Source organism: Artemia sp. Qi Xiang Cuo, chromosome 14, assembly GCF_049724085.1.
Source record: "Artemia sp. Qi Xiang Cuo chromosome 14, ASM4972408v1, whole genome shotgun sequence".
NCBI classification, from domain to species: Eukaryota; Metazoa; Arthropoda; class Branchiopoda; order Anostraca; family Artemiidae; genus Artemia; species Artemia sp. Qi Xiang Cuo.
The window spans coordinates 28,290,137-28,307,592 of NC_142807.1; the positions used below are offsets into that span (position 1 = coordinate 28,290,137).

At 33.0% G+C, this 17,456-nt stretch overlaps 1 protein-coding gene across 1 annotated transcript in view; it reads right to left on the minus strand.

Annotated features, from left to right (window-relative positions):
* The window catches only part of LOC148944338 (ATP-dependent RNA helicase DDX24), a 42,735-nt gene extending 33,945 nt beyond the window's left edge, over nt 1–8,790 (minus strand). The window contains exons 1-2 of the mRNA XM_089100805.1: nt 8,768–8,790; nt 3,110–3,267 (exon numbers count right to left, since the gene is read on the minus strand). Of these exons, the coding sequence (XP_088956931.1) occupies nt 3,110–3,247 (138 nt within the window). The 5' untranslated portion in view covers nt 3,248–3,267; nt 8,768–8,790. The remainder of the gene's footprint in view (nt 1–3,109; nt 3,268–8,767) is intronic.
* Nucleotides 8,791–17,456: the final 8,666 nt, after the last annotated feature.

Sequence of the window (17,456 nt, forward strand, 5' to 3'; positions counted from 1 at the left end):
TTCCATTAACGTTTTTTCCTTTTTTCAATTATTTAAGAAATCATATTTACGGGATATACATTACCTACTAGAGTATCCTTAATAAAAATTAGTTCACTACTCATGTATTCTGGTGATGCTAATTTCAATACCCTATAAACTAAAGAAATAATTACACCCCTTTTTACTTGAAAAAAAAAGATTATCTATGGTGGTATTAGTATCAATAGGGATGAAGGGGATTTAAGGCTAAATCCATTTAATAATAGTTTAATTAAGAAGCAGGTAAAATATTCAACCAGTAGTGATTTTAATAATTGTCCTAAACAAATGATAATCTTGCGAACAAAGGTCAGAATGAGGTAAAAGCTGGAGAAACGTCAACGGACTGCAGCTAAATTAGCAACCAAAAAAATGCATTCAATTTATAATTCATGAATTGGTTGTTTAACCTGTGATATTTAATTAGGGGTTATGAACCTGGGGTGAGGTGACCTTTTTTGTTTGTTCAAGTAAATATAGTCTTAACTTTTGATAGATTCCGATTTATACACTGATTGTAAAAGGAGAGTGACACATATCACTACAGACATTCGCTTTTGTGGCCTATGTTAAAATGCCAGTGCTGGAAGTTTTGTTCAATATATGGCTTTGTTTCTTACTTATTTATTTATATTTTTCCTTTTTCCTCTTCGTGTGTTTAGTAGTTGTATCGTGTTATTTAAAAAAAAACATTTTGTTGTTGTGTTTTCAATGTGCTTTTTTTTCGTTGAGAAAGGCTCCCGGACGTGGGGCCGAAATATTCGGAGCATTTTTTAATTAAAGTGTTTATTTGTTTTTATTTATTTCACTGCTTTATTAAAAATTTAAAATCCATTTTTCTTGCTTAATTTTTCGTAAATGGAAAAGCAGTGTGGTATAAGAAATTATTTACGTAGATTTTTAGCCGTGCAGCGTGGCTTATTTACACTTGTATTAAAAAGGGAGTGAATGAGCGAAAAAGATAAAGCAAGAGAGAAAAACAGGGAAATAGTATAAGATGGCTGAGAGAGAGAGAGAGAGAGAGAAAAAAAAAAGATTGAGAGCGAGCCAGCGAGAGAGAGATATAGAGGGAGAGAGACAGATGGGGGCATAGCAGGAGGGAGAACGAGGGAGAAGTATATTCGAGGAGGTAAAGAAAGAAGGAAACTAAGGGGAGGTAGAAAGTTAAGCACAGAAAGAGAGTGAAGACAGAAGAAGATCAAAAGAAAGTAGCAATTAAACTTTAAACATGTACACATCAGATGTTTGTTATAACAATTCTTAGTTTGCGGCCCGAAAATTGGCTAAACTACTTGTTGTCCAAGGTCAGTTTGAAACCTATACCAGCATTTCCCTAGGCTAAGGGGAACATAATGTAAAAAAAAAAAAAAATGGGGGCTTGATCTTCCCCAAAATCTGGACTAAAAGGGCCAAAAAGTATTTTTCTTATAGGCTAAAAACTTATGTCCTTGAGCCCTAGGGAAAAAACCCAATGCACAAGAAAAAGCCAAAAAAATGTAAAAATGTAGGCAACCTTCATGCCCCAAAAGAATTAGGTGACCAAAATATTCTTTTTCCGATTGGTTTGAAACTTATAATTGGAAGTCCTTGGATCAACAAGACCCCAACTCGCAAGAAAAAAAAAACTTCGGTTCCTCCTAAAAAGAACTTTTCTGAATGGCTTGAAACTTAAAACTGTACGCTGCTCGCCCAGTGGACAATGTACGCAAAATTTTAAGAACCATCACCGAGACTGAGGCTAAGGGGACAACACTATTTTTGCTTAAAGGGAAGGAGTTAGGGGCGTCCAAATGGGCTAAACCTTTGTCATCTCTTAACAGTTAAAACTTGCAGCCGTAACACCCCAAGCAAAGAGGTTTAGTCAATCTAATATAAAAAAAAAAAACAAAAAAAAACAAGTTTGGGGGCACAGTCTTCCTCCACAAAGGCCCGAAAATGACAAAACACTTTATTTTGATCAGCGAAAAACTTAAATCCTTAAGCCCTTGGGCCAAGAGGATCTCAGTGTGCACGACAAATAGAAGAAAAATACTGATTCCAACAATAAAGGGCGAAAAAACACTTTGTTTCCCAGCCGACTTGAAATTACATTCATAAATTTCCGGGTCAAGGGCACCCTAACATGCAAAAGGGGCTAGATATTAGACACGCGCCCCCTGAAAGCAGCCCGACTGAGCCCCCTGAACTGAGGCTTAAAGTGGTTCAATAAACTTATTGAACTTTGTATATTCAGAATCAACATAATCCTTTTGATGTGTATATTGTTATCAGAACTTCTTTCTTTAGAGTTCCAGTTAATATTAGTGCAAGTTGCTCTTAAATTATAATTAGTTACCACAAACGGATTGATTGTGATTCTCTTCGTCTTGTTGTTAATGTTTCGAAAAAAAATCACACTGTTTAAAATACAAGTCTTTTGCAGTAAAGCAGAACCCCACTCTAGCCTTTAGAGTGTTTAGGGGGGAATGGGTAGACCTGCTCTTATTTGTAATAATTTGTGTTCATTTTAGGTTTGACTTGACTATTCATTTTAATTTCTACTCGTTTCGTAATTCGTCTGTTAGTCTATAGGAGTATCCCTTATCTTTTTATTTTGATCTGATTATTAATTTTCATTTCTATTTATTTTGGATTTCATTTATTCGTTTGTGGTATTTTTTCAGTTTAAGTTTTAATTATTATATGACTTCATTTCTCGCTCGTTTAAAGTTTACTCTTTGCCTTCCTTGAAAACCTCGTTTTTGGAATAAAATTCTTTCTTAATTATTAAAATTAATGAACTACTCCCTTTATACCAAAAATGCTAATCCAAAACAGAAATACGCATTCAATCAGATACATAAAGGTGAGACAATATAATATGCTGAAACTTTCATAATATATTGTGAAAAAAACAGCTTTTTACCCTATTATTGACTAAAGTAAAGACCAAGAATCCAACTGGAATTACACATTAAAATAGTCTGTTTTATAAAAGCGAAATTGTACAAAACAAAAATCTAGGAAACAAAGTAGGGTGGACGAATTTTTATGTGGTCAAATATGGAGAAATTACAGTATAAAAAAAGGATGTATAATTTCCAGTTACCGTTTTTCCGCCTTGTTTGATGTCATAATGATGGAGCTCTTCAAACTCAATGAGATCTACCTCGCCAGATTTATCAAAAACAGATATATCTATAGGCATACTTTTCCAGTCTGCTTTAGCCACAATCTTGCTACCCATTTTTGGCGAACTGCCAGTGACTGTAATCAAATATATACCGAACAATGTAGATAATCATGAAACTGAACAGTCTACACAATCTACTAACCATAGGAATTTGAACAAAAAAGAGCTAAAAAACAAAATATCAATGTACTTGAAAATATGAGCACTTTCTCATAAAGCACACATTAGAAGGGGGAGATTCCTCACGAGATTGTTCTGAAGCACCCCTTTTCTACTTCGTGAAAGTTAGACATTGTGGGTCCAAAAATTAACTTTTGACTCCCCCATTCCTTGACTGAACAACGGTTTGGCAACTAAACCCAAGCAGGTATACAGAGGAGGGGGGCAGCTCCTCCTTAGAATCTCCTGATTTTTACGACTTTACCTTTACTCCTAGTATTTATGCATAAGTTATCTTTTTTTGGCCTTTTTTTCAAACATACTCCTCCCCCATCCCTTAAGAAATAAATAAAAAAAAGTTTTTTCAACTAAAAGTAAGGAGTAACAATAAAGCTTAAGACAAACAAAATTATTCTGTATATGAGGGGGTTGCCCCTTCCCCAACCCTCGCTCTTTCTACTAAAGTCTTAAACCTCTTTAAAAATACTTCTCATTCAAAATCAACAGCCCTTGTGTTTGAGTAGTTGGTCTATTTCCTAAAGAATCAGGACAAAAAGTCTATAGTAAAAAGAGCAAGGGTTGAAACGGGGGCAGCCCCCTCATATACAGAATAGTTTTAGTTTGTTTCCAGTTTTAATATTGCTCCTTACTTTCAGTATAAAAATTATTTTTGTTAAATTTTTAAGTGTTTTTCAAATCTTGCCAGGAAATCCCCTCCCCCCCGGGTAACATTTCTCCTGGAAAATTCTCCACAGAAACTTTCCTCTCCATGGATAATTCTCCCCATATAAAATTCCCTGAAAAATTTCTGTACATTTCCCAATAACAAATACTATATGAGAACAATATGGGCAAATTGAATAACTTACAGCCCTTCTCCCAGGGATTATGAAGGGCCATGTCATCACCAAAAGCATAGCTATTGGACCCTTCAACTATGCTGAATTAAATGGTTATCTTAAAATTTTGATCGGATGTCTTTGAGGAAAACATGGCTGTAGAAGGGGGGCTAGAGACCCTCCGATATTATTGGTCACTCAAAAAGAGCACTAGAATTTTCAATTTCCATTCAAATGAGCTATCTCCCGATTTTCTAGGACCCTTGATTCTATATGATCACCCCTGGAAAAAACAAAAAAAAAACAAACATCTGTGATCTTTCTTCTGCCAAAAACTACGAAATTCCACATTTTTTCTGCAAAAAGAAACTTGAAATCTTTACAGTAGGATTCTCTGGTATGCTGAATATGATGGTGTAATTTTCATTGAGATCGTTTGACTTTTTGGGGGTGCCTCCTCCCTTTTTCAAAAATCAGGCAAGTTTTCTCAGGTTTGTAGCTTTTGATTGGTATAATTAAACTTAAGAAACCCTATATATTGGGAATCATCACAAAAAGGCAATTCTTTTGATGTATATATTGTTATCAAAATTCTGTTTCTTGGAGTTTTAATTACTATTGGGCTAAGTTTGCTCCTTACTTACAGTTAGTTACCACAACTGTTTGAAATAATCCTTGTCACACAAAACCACAAACTTTTAAGGGTTGACCCCGCAGTCACCTATGGTCATGGTGTATTTGGTTGCAAAATTAATTCCAAAGAATTTCATTTATCTCAGGGGTTCAAAGGGGACATATTGATCAAACTTTTTTATGACGACAAACCATAATAGAACAGCACCCTCCCCCCCTCCCATCAAAAACCAACACTCTAAAAAGTGAAAAGTTGACAGAAATATATACATGAAAAAAAAAAACTGTTTTCAGATGATTCTCAATATGTAGAATATGTCTATTAACAGTTGTCTATTATATATCGATTATCATGTTGTCTATTATCTGTCAATCATGTTGTCTCTTTAACAGTTATCAACTTAAAGATTTGTTTGGTTTTAGAAGAAATATGGAATCTTGTTGAAAATTAAACTTCTGATTTCAGCATGTCTGGAAACTCCAGTAGTGAGATTTCAGGTCTATATTTTTTGAACATATAGCATTTTTTATATTCCTGTGAAATACAAACACGGACCTGGTTTACATTGTTTTTTTCAGGGGTGACTGTATCAAACCTGTGGTCATTGCATATTGAAAGGGGGTTAATTTTTGGTAACATTTTTAAGTAACATTTACATAGTAGAATATTATTGCTAGACTATGTTGGTTTATGATTGATATTTCTAAAAGAAACAATTTAAAATTCAAAATGGCTTATAGAAATTTTTAGATTCTTACAACTCTAAATATACCTGTTAAAGAACAATCCTGCAGTTGATTCTTTAAAGTGAAAAGAATATTCCAACATCAATTTTGAATACTCTATTGATTGGTATGAACATTCTTGGACAGAAAAATTCCACTAGTTACATTATATTTAAAATGTATATAAATAGTAAAAATTACAAAGGACTGAAAATACTTGTTAGCCCCTAGAGGTAGATATAGCGTTTTACTGCAGTTTTTGGGTCTGTATCAGTTGGCATAGGCTTATTAATAAGTTGCGTTAGGCGAATGAAACTTTCAGGAATGGATCCAGAGCCTTAACAATGTCCTAGGAAGATATTATGATGCACATAATTCCACACCTTCCCCCTCCAGAGAGCACTGACCTATGGAGATCATTAACAATCTGTACATTATAAAATTAAAACCTTAAAAATAGATCTCCTACCCAAATGAGGCATAAAAAATGTTTTGAGCCTCATATCTTAGCTCAATCCAAATTTATGAGGTTAAAGATGTGTAAATTCTTTCCCTAAATTTGAGAAACTCTTGATAGAGTTTTTGAGTAAAGTGAATGAGGTACTATTGTGATTAATTTATTCAGTTAGGTGAGTAAAATTTTCAGGAATGAATACTACTACTAAAAGCTCAGAGTAGCACCGAGTCGCCTGAGGCCAACACAGCTATCCATGTTCCTCCTTTATCCAAATCCATTCAAAGCCTCCTATTATTCTTAAATATTTCCTTATGAAATCCTCACACCCGATTTGGGGATGATCTGCTTTTCATTTGGCTCTAGATGGTTGGCCAACAAGGACAATCTTTGGCTATCTGTCATCCTTTATCTGCAGAATGTCTTATGTCTTAGTCATCTCTGACTCATTATAGCCTTAGAAAGGAGGTTTGAACCACATCTTGCATACAGCTTACTGTTTGAGATATGGACAGTCAGTCAGGTACCCAAAACAATATGTAGGCAAATTTCTCTGGAAAACATCTAGCAAATCCTCCTCTGTTTTTTCCTTTTCTTTTTTGGAGTACCAATGCTTCAGAACCATACTTGCCCACTATCATCACTGTGGCTTTCAATGTTCCAGCCTTGGTTTGCAGACTTCACTAATAATAATACCTAGGTAGGTGAAGCTGTCCACTTTATCAATATTATTGTTATCCAGCATCACCTCTTTGCCTTCACTTATTCCTAGTATCGACAACTTAGTCTTCTTAACATTAATTTTTAACTGAACTTGCAAAACCTCTAAAAAATCATCCGTTTTGCTAAAATTTTCATCTATGATGCCTAAATCATTAGTGTAATCTAAGTCTAGGAAAGTTTTACTTCCCCATTTGATTTTGTCTCCTGCTATTGGCTTTGCTGTCCTCCTTAAGACAAAGTCCGTCAAGATGATCCATATAAACGGGGATAAAGACTCAACCCTGTTTAACTCTTGATTTACTACAAAACCAGCAACTAATCTTATTTCCTACCTTAACTGCTGGAATGTTATTCTTGTATATAGCACTAATCACTTTATTGTATTTATCTGGTATACCATACAAGGATAGGACCTTCACAAAAGCTCTTCTATCAGCTGAATCAACTAACTGAATCTGGAATAACATGGTTTGATGACTCAGGCACTTCTCAGTTATTAACCTAAGGGTGGTGAAAATTTGATCGACACATCCCCCACTCTTCCTAAAAATAGACTTTTTTCTCTTAAAACTTTATTTACAGCATCTCTAAGTCTAAAAAGTATCATCATACTAAGTAATTTGCTTCCTACAGAAACCAGGCTAATGGCTCTATAATTACCCCACACACTCTTATCACCTTTCTTATGGAGGGATGTAATTAAAATTTCCTAAAATTGCTAGGTACTTCCCCCTTTAAAAAATCATTCATAATCTTCCGTAACTTATCTCTAACCTTACAACCATCATATTAAAAGAAAATCATTTACCATGCTATCAGCACCTGGCGCATTATTATTTTTTAATCTTTTTAGCACTCTCACTAATTCTTCCACACAATATGAATCATCCTTCATATCCAAACAGTTATTAACTTTTTCATTCTTTTCCTGTAATTTTATCATGGTTTAGCACGTTCTCAAAATGTTCTGCCCATTTATCTTTAACTCTTTCCTTTTGACAAATTGTGAACCCACTCCTATCTTTAAGCGGGACAAGCCTAAATTGACTACTCCCTATCAATTTATTAACATGCTTGTACAATATTTTACTATCATACCATCAGGCTGCGTCTTCCAGATCTTTGACAATTTCATCCATGGCCTCTATTTCACACCTCCTTAATTTATATCTTAATGCTTTCTCAACTTTCTTTACATTCCTCTTATTTTCATTTGATCAATCACTCAAATAATTCTTGTACAAGCCCCTCCATCTCTCTATTAAACATAAAGAAATTTTTACTAATTCCTGGCTATAATTCATCTTCTACGTTTTCAAATTTTAACCATCCAGTTTAGTATTCAACTATTCCCAGAAAGTCTCTATCAAATTCTCATCTTGAAGTCCACTAACATCATAGCTTCCTGGAAGGTAGTTACCCTTCCCAAATTTCAGCTTTGAATTAATCACAGACACTGATAGATGATGATCTTCATATTCAAATTCAATTACAGCACAACTATATACCCTAGTATTTTGTATTGACTCTGCCAGTCTTTGATTTACAATAGCATAATCAATAAGGCTAGTTGTCTTACCACCATGTGAATACCCTGTTAACTTATGGGCCATTTTATGAACAAATACTGTATTGGTTACAAATAGATTGTTATACATACAAAATTGCAGCAGTGTGAAACCATTACTGTTTTCCTTTCCTACACTGAATTTACCTCGGCTAGGATACCTTCCATCCCTATTTCTACCAACCTAGACATTAGAATCTACTACTATTACTACAATTAACAACTCACTGCAGTACCAAGCTGCCTGAGGCCAACACAGCTAAACACACTTCGCCTCTATCCCAATCTATTCACAGCCTCTCTCTGTATACCCTCCCAGAAAGTTCCCATTTGCCTTAAATCTTCCCTTACAACATCCTGCCAAGGCAACCAGGGATGACCTACTTTTTACTGGCCCTAGATGGTTGGCAAAAAAGGACATTCTTTAGCAATCTGTCATCAGTTACGGTCAGAACCCCAGGAAAAGTTTGTACCTTATTTGCATTGGCGAAGGCGAAGCAGAGGCGTCGTAACTGCCTATAGGCAATTAGCTCATCCATCCAAAGTGAACTACTGTTTTGCTGCAAGTCCGTTATTAGATAAGTTTTACAATCAGGGTTGCCATTGGTGACACTTTATGGTCACTTTTGACACTTTTTTTTTTAAATGGCACTTTTCAGGACACCTGACACTATTAGGACACTTTTTAGCAAAAGTGGCACTTTTTTTTCAAAGTAGCACTATTTTACAAAAAAAGAATTTTTTCAGCCAAAAAAACCGGAAGGAAAACTGTCAATGTAGATATGCATTGATATCCTTTTTCTGTCAGTTAAGATTCTTATCTTAACTCCGCGCGGCAAAAATTGGATGCAAGAATCTTTCTGTGCGGTGAAAAACGTAAACGTGTTTGTCTATATCTGTGTGTGAGAAACTTCTATATTCTTATTCTTATCACTGACAAGCGAAGATCACCCAGTGATCTTTGGTACGAAATACTTGGCAATGAAGAGGACAGAGACGATTTCCAGACTCCCCAACAACCCTCAGGGCAAGGATTTTAAGTTATATCCTGGGGTATATAAGGTTTGTATAGAAGGCGTTGTCATAGAAACCCTGTCATAGAATATAAATGTTTTTACTTTTATAACTTTAATAAATCAAATAATTTTAACATTTTGATTACTAAATATCAGTATATGTATATTAAACTGACAATGCACATTCATTTGGAATTTTTTCAGTAAACTACAAGTTATAGTCTGGCCTTAGGAAGGCATAGGTGTTTTTCCCCCAACTTATTTTAATTTCTGCTCGTTTTGAGTTTGACTCGGTTACTTATTTTAATTTATGTTCGTTTTGGGTTTCATTTATTTATCGATGCTGATTTGTGGTAGTTACGAGCTTGGTAGATTATTTTATTTTATTTTTGCTCATTTTTTGTTTAATGGAGTTCTTTACTTTTCTTTGAAAAACTTATTTTGTGGAAAAAGTTTTTTTAATTAATACTCTAAATGCTCGTGTTTTATTATAAAGGTGCTTTAATATTGATTCTTAAAATGCTAGTTGACTGTTCCTATGCCCTAGTTCCTGGAGACATCTTAAAGACAAATTTACCGGGAATGGCGAGAGTTCTCGTGAAACTTATTCTATTCAGGTTGTGATAAACAGGTTAGATGATATAGCTGTCTTATTGTTTTTCCACTAGTTTTTTCCAAATAAATTATTTGAAAGAGTTAGTGTCTGAAAGTAGAGTAGTACCTACCATTTCTGAGAGTCCTATGTACCAAACAGGTTTTTCTAGTAATTACAGGTCATCACACTCTTTGCCAAGAGATTAAACCAGTATTGTCTATAACTTAATTTACGTTGGTTAAACTTCCGATGGTTAAGAAAGCGTAACAGGTAATTAAAGTATGAGAAATGGGATGCTATAATTAGAATGATTTTAAGTTGAAACATTGTGACGTAAAAATAACTCAGTTATTTGCTTGCGTGTATAGGAATTCCCATGTTATTTGCTTGCTTGTATTTTGTGTTAAAATAAGTAGTTTTTATATCCTTTAAAAAAGTTTTAAGGGGTTTGAGAGACTCAGTTGCCTAATTCCGTGTGATGTTAAACTTCCGATGGTTAAGAAAGCGTAACAGGTAATTAAAGTATGAGAAATGGGATGCTATAATTAGAATGATTTTAAGTTGAAACATAGTGACGTAAAAATAACTCACGTATTTGCTTGCGTGTATAGGAATTCCCATGTTATTTGCTTGCTTGTATTTTGTGTTAAAATAAGTAGTTTTTATATCTTTTAAAAGAGATTTAAGGGGTTTGAGAGACTCAGTTGCCTAATTCCGTGTGATTTTTCTTTACTTGATGGTCATTAAAAACGAAATTTTTGTGTTAAATAAGTAGTTTTTATATCTTTTATAAGAGCTTTAAGGGGTTTGAGAGACTCAGTTGCCTAATTCCGTGTGATTTTTCTTTACATGATGGTCATTAAAAACGAAATTTTTGTGTTAAATAAGTAGTTTTTGTATCCTTTAAAAGAGCTTTACTGGGATTGAGAGACTCAGTTGCCTAATTCCGTGTGGTTTTTCTTTACTTGATGATCATTAAAAACGAATTTTTTGTGTTAAATAAGTAGTTTTTGTATCTTTTAAAAGAGCTTTACAGGGTTTGAGAGACTCAGTTGCCTAATTCCGTGTGATTTTTCTTTACTTGTTGTTCATTAAATACTAAATTTTTTTGTTATATTTGTAGTTTTTGTATCTTTTAAAAGAGCTTTACGGGGTTTGAGTGACTCAGTTGCCTAATTCCGTGTGGTTTTTCTTTACTTGATGGTCATTAAAAACGAAATTTTTATGTTAAATAAGTAGTTTTTGTATCTTTTAAAAGATCTTTACTGGGATTGAGAGACTCAGTTGCCGGATTCCATGTGATTTTTCTTTACTTGGTGGTCATTTGTTGTATCTTTTAAAAGAGCTTTACAGGGTTTGAGAGACTCAGTTGCCTAATTCCGTGTGATTTTTCTTTACTTGATGGTCATTAAAAATGAATTTTTTGTGTTAAATAAGTAGTTTTTGTATCTTTTAAAAGAGCTTTAAGGGGTTTGAGAGACTCAGTTGCCTGATTCCGTGTGGTTTTTCTTTACTTGATGGTCATAAAAAAAGAAATTTTTGTGTTAAATAAGTAGTTTTTGTATCTTTTAAAAGAGCTTTAATAGGATTGAGAGACTCAGTTGCCTGATTCCGTGTGGTTTTTCTTTACTTGGTGGTCATTAAAAATGAAATTTTTGCGTTAAATAAGTAGTTTTTAAGAGCTTTACGGGGATTGAGAGACTCAGTTGCCTAATTCCGTGTGGTTTTACTTTACTTGGTTGTCATTAAAAACGAAATTTTTGTGTTAAATAAGTAGTTTTTGTATCTTTTAAAAGAGCTTTAAGGGGATTGAGAGACTCAGTTGCCTGATTCCGTGTGGTTTTACTTTACTTGATGGTCATTAAAAACGAAATTTTTGTGTTAAATAAGTAGTTTTTGTATCTTTTAAAAGAGCTTTACGGGGATTGAGAGACTCAGTTACCGGATTACGTGTGGTTTTCCTTTACTTGTTGGTCATTAAAAAAAAAATTTTTTTGTTAAATAAGTAGTTTTTGTAACTTTTAAAAGAGATTTACGGGTATTGAGAGACTCAGTTGCCTGATTCCGTGTGGTTTTTCTTTACTTGATGGTCATTAAAAACGAAATTTTTGTGTTAAATAAGTAGTTTTTGTATCTTTTAAAATATCTTTAATGGGTTTGAGAGACTCAGTTGCCTGATTCCGTGTGGTTTTTCTTTACTTGATGGTCATTAAAAAAGAAATTTTTGTGTTAAATCAGTAATTTTCGTATCTTTTAAAAGAGCTTTAGGGGGATTGAGAGACTCAGTTGCCGGATTCCATGTGGTTTTTCTTTACTTGGTGGTCATTAAAAACGAAATTTTTGTGTTAAATAAGTAATTTTTGTATCTTTTAAAAGAGCTTTACGTGGATTGAGAGACTCAGTTGCCTAATTCCGTATGGTTTTTCTTTACTTGTTGGTCATTAAAACGAAATTTTTGTGTTAAATAAGTAGTTTTTGTATATTTTAAAAGAGCTTTTCAGGGTTTGAGAGACTCAGTTGCCTAATTCCGTGTGGTTTTACTTTACTTTTTGGTCAATAAAAAAGAAATTTTTTTGTTAAATAAGTATAATTAGTTTTTTTATCTTTTAAAAGAGCTTTAATGGGATTGAGAGACTCAGTTTCCGGAGTCCGTGTGGATTTCCTTTACTTGGTGGTCATTAAAAACTAAATTTTTGTGTTAAATAAGTAGTTTTTGTATCTTTTAAAAGAGCTTTACGGGTATTGAGAGACTCAGTTGACGGATTCCGTGTGGTTTTTATTTACTTGATGGTCATTAAAAACTAAATTTTTATGTTAAATAATTATTTTTTTTATCTTTTAAAAGATCTTTAAGAGGTTTGAGAGACTCAGTTGCCTAATTCCTTGTGTTTTTTCTTTACTTGATGGTCATTAAAAACGAATTTTTTGTGTTAAATAAGTAGTTTTTGTATCTTTTAAAAGAGCTTTAGGGGGATTGATAGACTCAGTTGCCGGATTCCATGTGGTTTTTCTTTACTTGGTGGTCATTAAAAACGAAATTTTTGTGTTAAATAAGTAGTTTTTGTATCTTTTAAAAGAGCTTTACGGGGATTGAGAGACTCAGTTGCCTCATTCCGTGTGGTTTTTATTTACTTGATGGTCATTAAAACGAAATTTTTTTGTTAAATAAGTAGTTTTTGTATCTTTTAAAAGAGCTTTACAGGGTTTGAGAGACTCAGTTGCCTAATTCCGTGTGGTTTTAATTTAATTGGTGGTCATTAAAAACGAAATTTTTGTGTTAAATAAGTAGTTTTTTTATCTTTTAAAAGAGCTTTACGGGGATTGAGAGACTCAGTTGCCGGATCCCGTGTGGTTTTTCTTTACTTGATGGTCAATAAAAAAGAAATTTTTTGTGTTATTTAAGTATTTTTTGTATATTTTAAAAGAGCTTTACGGGGATTGAGAGACTCAGTTTCCGGATTCCGTGTGGATTTCCTTAACTTGGTGGTCATTAAAAACTAAAATATTGTGTTAAATAAGTAGTTTTTGTATCTTTTAAAAGAGCTTTACGGGTATTGAGAGACTCAGTTGCCTGATTCCGTGTGGTTTTTCTTTACTTGGTTGTAAATAAAAACGAAAATTTTGTGTTAAATAATTAGTTTTTTTATATTTTATAAGAGCTTTAAAGGGTTTGTGAGACACAGTTGCCTGATTCCGTGTGGTTTTTATTTTCTTGATGGTAAATAAAAAAAAATATTTTTTGTTAAATAAGTATTTTTTTTATATTTTAAAATAGATTTAAGGGGTTTTAGAGACTCAGTTGCCTGATTCCGTGTGGTTTTTTCTTTACTTGGTGGTCATTAAAAACGAAAATTGAGAGACTCAGTTTTACCTTGTCACAGTTACATTTTTCATGATTGTGCACAGTTCATTGTGAATTTCTTTCATTGAAATGCAAGAGTTTGAATTTTTCAATATTTTTTGTTTGTTTTGTTCCTTGTAACAGATAAATTATTTTGATTTTTAATTTATAATTTTTTTTTTCTTCAGCTAAAATGCAATATTTGGTCTATTTAGTTAGTGATCATTTTTTGTTTACATTGTAAAAAGTAAATTTTCTCGTTTTTTCAAAGTTCATTTTGTATTTCTTTCGTTTAAATTCAAGAGTTGTAATATTTCAGTAGTGTTTTGTAGTGGTTTAAATTGTCAAAGTTACATTTTATTTATTTTTCAAAGTTAGTTTTGAATTTCTGTCGCTGAAATTGCAAGAGTTGGAATAGTTCAGTAGTGTTTGATTGTGGTTTACCTTGTCACAGTTACATTTTCTTGATTTTTCAAAGTTCATTTTGAATTTCTTTCATTGAAATGCAAGAGTTGGAATATTTCAGTAGTGTTTGGTTGTGGTTTACCTTGTCACAGTTACATTTTCTTGATTTTTCAAAGTTCATTTTGAATTTCTTTCGTTGAAATGCAAGAGTTGGAATATTTCAGTAGTGTTTGGTTGTGGTTTACCTTGTCACAGTTACATTTTCTTGATTTTTCAAAGTTCATTTTGAATTTCTTTCGTTGAAATGCAAGAGTTGGAATATTTCAGTAGTGTTTGGTTGTGGTTTACCTTGTCACAGTTACATTTTCTTGATTTTTCAAAGTTCATTTTGAATTTCTTTCATTGAAATGCAAGAGTTGGAATATTTCAGTAGTGTTTGTTTGTGGTTTACCTTGTCACAGTTATATTTTCTTGATTTTTCAAAGTTTATTTTGAATTTCTTTCGTTGAAGTGCAAGATTTGAAATGTTTCAGAACTGTCCTATTGTTATTCACTATTACTCAGAAACATGCTATTTTAAGTTCATTGAACATTTTTAATTTCTAAAGTATATTATAAAGAGTTGTTCACTTTCATAATTTCGTTGTAGTTGGACACATGGACTAAGTTAAATTTTCTTGATTTTTCAAAGTTTATTTTGTATTTTTTTCATTGAAATGCAAGTGTTGGAATATTTCAGTAGTGTTTGGTTGTTGTTTACCTTGTCACAGTTATATTTTCTTGATTTTTCAAAGTTCATTTTGAATTTCTTTCGTTGAAATGCAAGAGTTAGAATATTTCAGTAGTGTTTGGTTGTGGTCTACCTTGTCATAGTTTCATTTTCTTGATTTTTTCAAAGTTAATTTTGAATTTCTTTCGTTGAAATGCAAGAGTTGGAATATTTCAGTAGTGTTTGGTTGTGGTTTACCTTGTCACAGTTACATTTTCTTGATTTTTCAAAGTTCATTTTGAATTTCTTTTGTTGAAATGCAAGAGTTGGAATATTTCAGTAGTATTTGGTTGTGTTTTACCTTGTCACAGTTACATTTTCTTGATTTTTCAAAGTTCATTTTGAATTTCTTTCGTTGAAATGCACGAGTTGGAATATTTCAGTAATGTTTGGGTGTGATTTACCTTGTCACAATTACATTTTCTTGATTTTTCAAAGTTCATTTTGAATTTCTTTCGATGAAATGCAAGAGTTTGAATATTTCAGTAGGGTTTGGTTGTGTTTTACCTTGTCACAGTTACATTTTCTTGATTTTTCAAAGCTCATTTTGAATTTCTTTCGTTGAAATGCAAGAGTTGGAATATTTCAGTAGTGTTTGGTTGTGGTTTACCTTGTCACAGTTACATTTTCTTGATGTTACATTTTCTTGATTTTTCAAAGTTCTTTTTTATTTTATTTCGTTGAAATAGTAGAGTTGGAATATTTCAGTAGTGTTTGGTTGTGGTTTACCTTGTCACAGTTACATTTTCTTGATTTTTCAAAGTTCATTTTGAATTTCTATCATTGAAATGCAAGAGTTGGAATATTTCAGTAGTGTTTGTTGTGGTTTACCTTGTCACAGTTACATTTTCTTGATTTTTCAAAGTTCATTTTGAATTTCTTTCGCTGAAACGCAAGAGTTGGAATATTTCAGTTGTGTTTGGTTATGGTTTACCTTGTCACAGTTGCTTTTTCTAGATTTTTATAATGAGTTTGTTAATTTCAGTGTTTGGTTGTGTTTTAGCTTGTAACAGTTACATCTTCTTGATTTTTCAAACTTCATTTTTAATTTCTTTTGCTGAAGTGCAAGAGTTGGAATATTTCAGTAGTGTTTGGTTGTGGCTTACCTTGTCACAGTTACATTTTCTTGATTTTTTCATAGTTGATTTTGAATTTCTTTCGTTGAAATGCAAGAGTTGAACTATTTCAGTGGTGTTTGGTCGTGGTTTACCTTGTCACAGTTACATTTTCTTGATTTTTCAAAGTTCATTTTGAATTTCTTTCGTTGAAATGCAAGAGTTGGAATATTTCAGTAGCGTTTGGTTGTGTTTTAACTTGTCACAGTTACCTTTTATTGATTTTTCAAAGTTCATTTTGAATTTCTTTAGTTGAAATGCAAGAGTTTGAATATTTCAGTAATGTTTGGCTGTGATTTACCTTGCGCAGTTACATATTCTTGATTTTTCAAAGTTCATTTTGAATTTCTTTCGGTGAAATGCAAGAGTTGGAATATTTCAGTAGTGTTTGGTTGGGTTTTAACTTGTCACAGTTAAATATTCTTGATTTTTAAAATTTCATTTTTAATTTCTTTCGTTGAAATGCAAGAGTTGGAATATTTCAGTAGTGTTTTGTTGTGGTTTACCTTGTCACAGTTAAATTTTCTTGATGTTACATTTTCTTGATTTTTCAAAGTTCATTTTGAATTTCTTTCGTTGAAATGCAAGAGTTGGAATATTTCAGTAGTGTTTGCTTGTGGTTTACCCTGTCACAGTTACATTTTATTGATTTTTCAAAGTTCATTTTGAATCATTCAAGAAAAGTGATTAAGCACGTTTTTAAACTACATGCTATTTGCATGTCTTTCCTTGGCACTTTTCCACATGAGTGGGGAGTCGCCGCTGGTTCCTACACATTGCAAAAAAGTGAGCAGTAAAAAAACTCCACATTATCAACCAGACTGGTTTTTTAGACAAAAAACCCAGCTAGATGATCAGTTTTAATTTAGTTCGTTGAATTGCACGAGTTGGAATATTTCAGTAGTGTTTGCTTGTGGTTTACCCTGTCACAGTTACATTTTCTTGATTTTTCAAAGTTCATTTTGAATCATTCAAGAAACGTGATTAAACACGTTTTTAAACTACATGCTATTTGCATGTCTTTCCTTGGCACCTTTCCAAACGAGTGGGGATTCTCCGCTGGTTCCTACACATTGCAAAAAAAGTGAGCAGTACGAAAACTCCACAATTTCAACCAGACTGGTTTTTTAGACAAACACCCACAGAGATGACACACACACATAGAAACGAGACACGCACAGACACGACACACACAAACAGAGTCATAGTGAGAGAGATATCCAAAAAGTTGGGTTGACCTAGGTTCACTTAGAGTGGCGCGCCACTCTAAGTGAACCTAGGTCAACCCAAATTTTTGGATATCTCTCTCACTATGACTCTGTTTGTGTGTGTCGTGTCTGTGCGTGTCTCGTTTCTATGTGTGTGTGTCATCTCTGTGGGTGTGTTGTCTAAAAAACCAGTCTGGTTGAAAATGTGGAGTT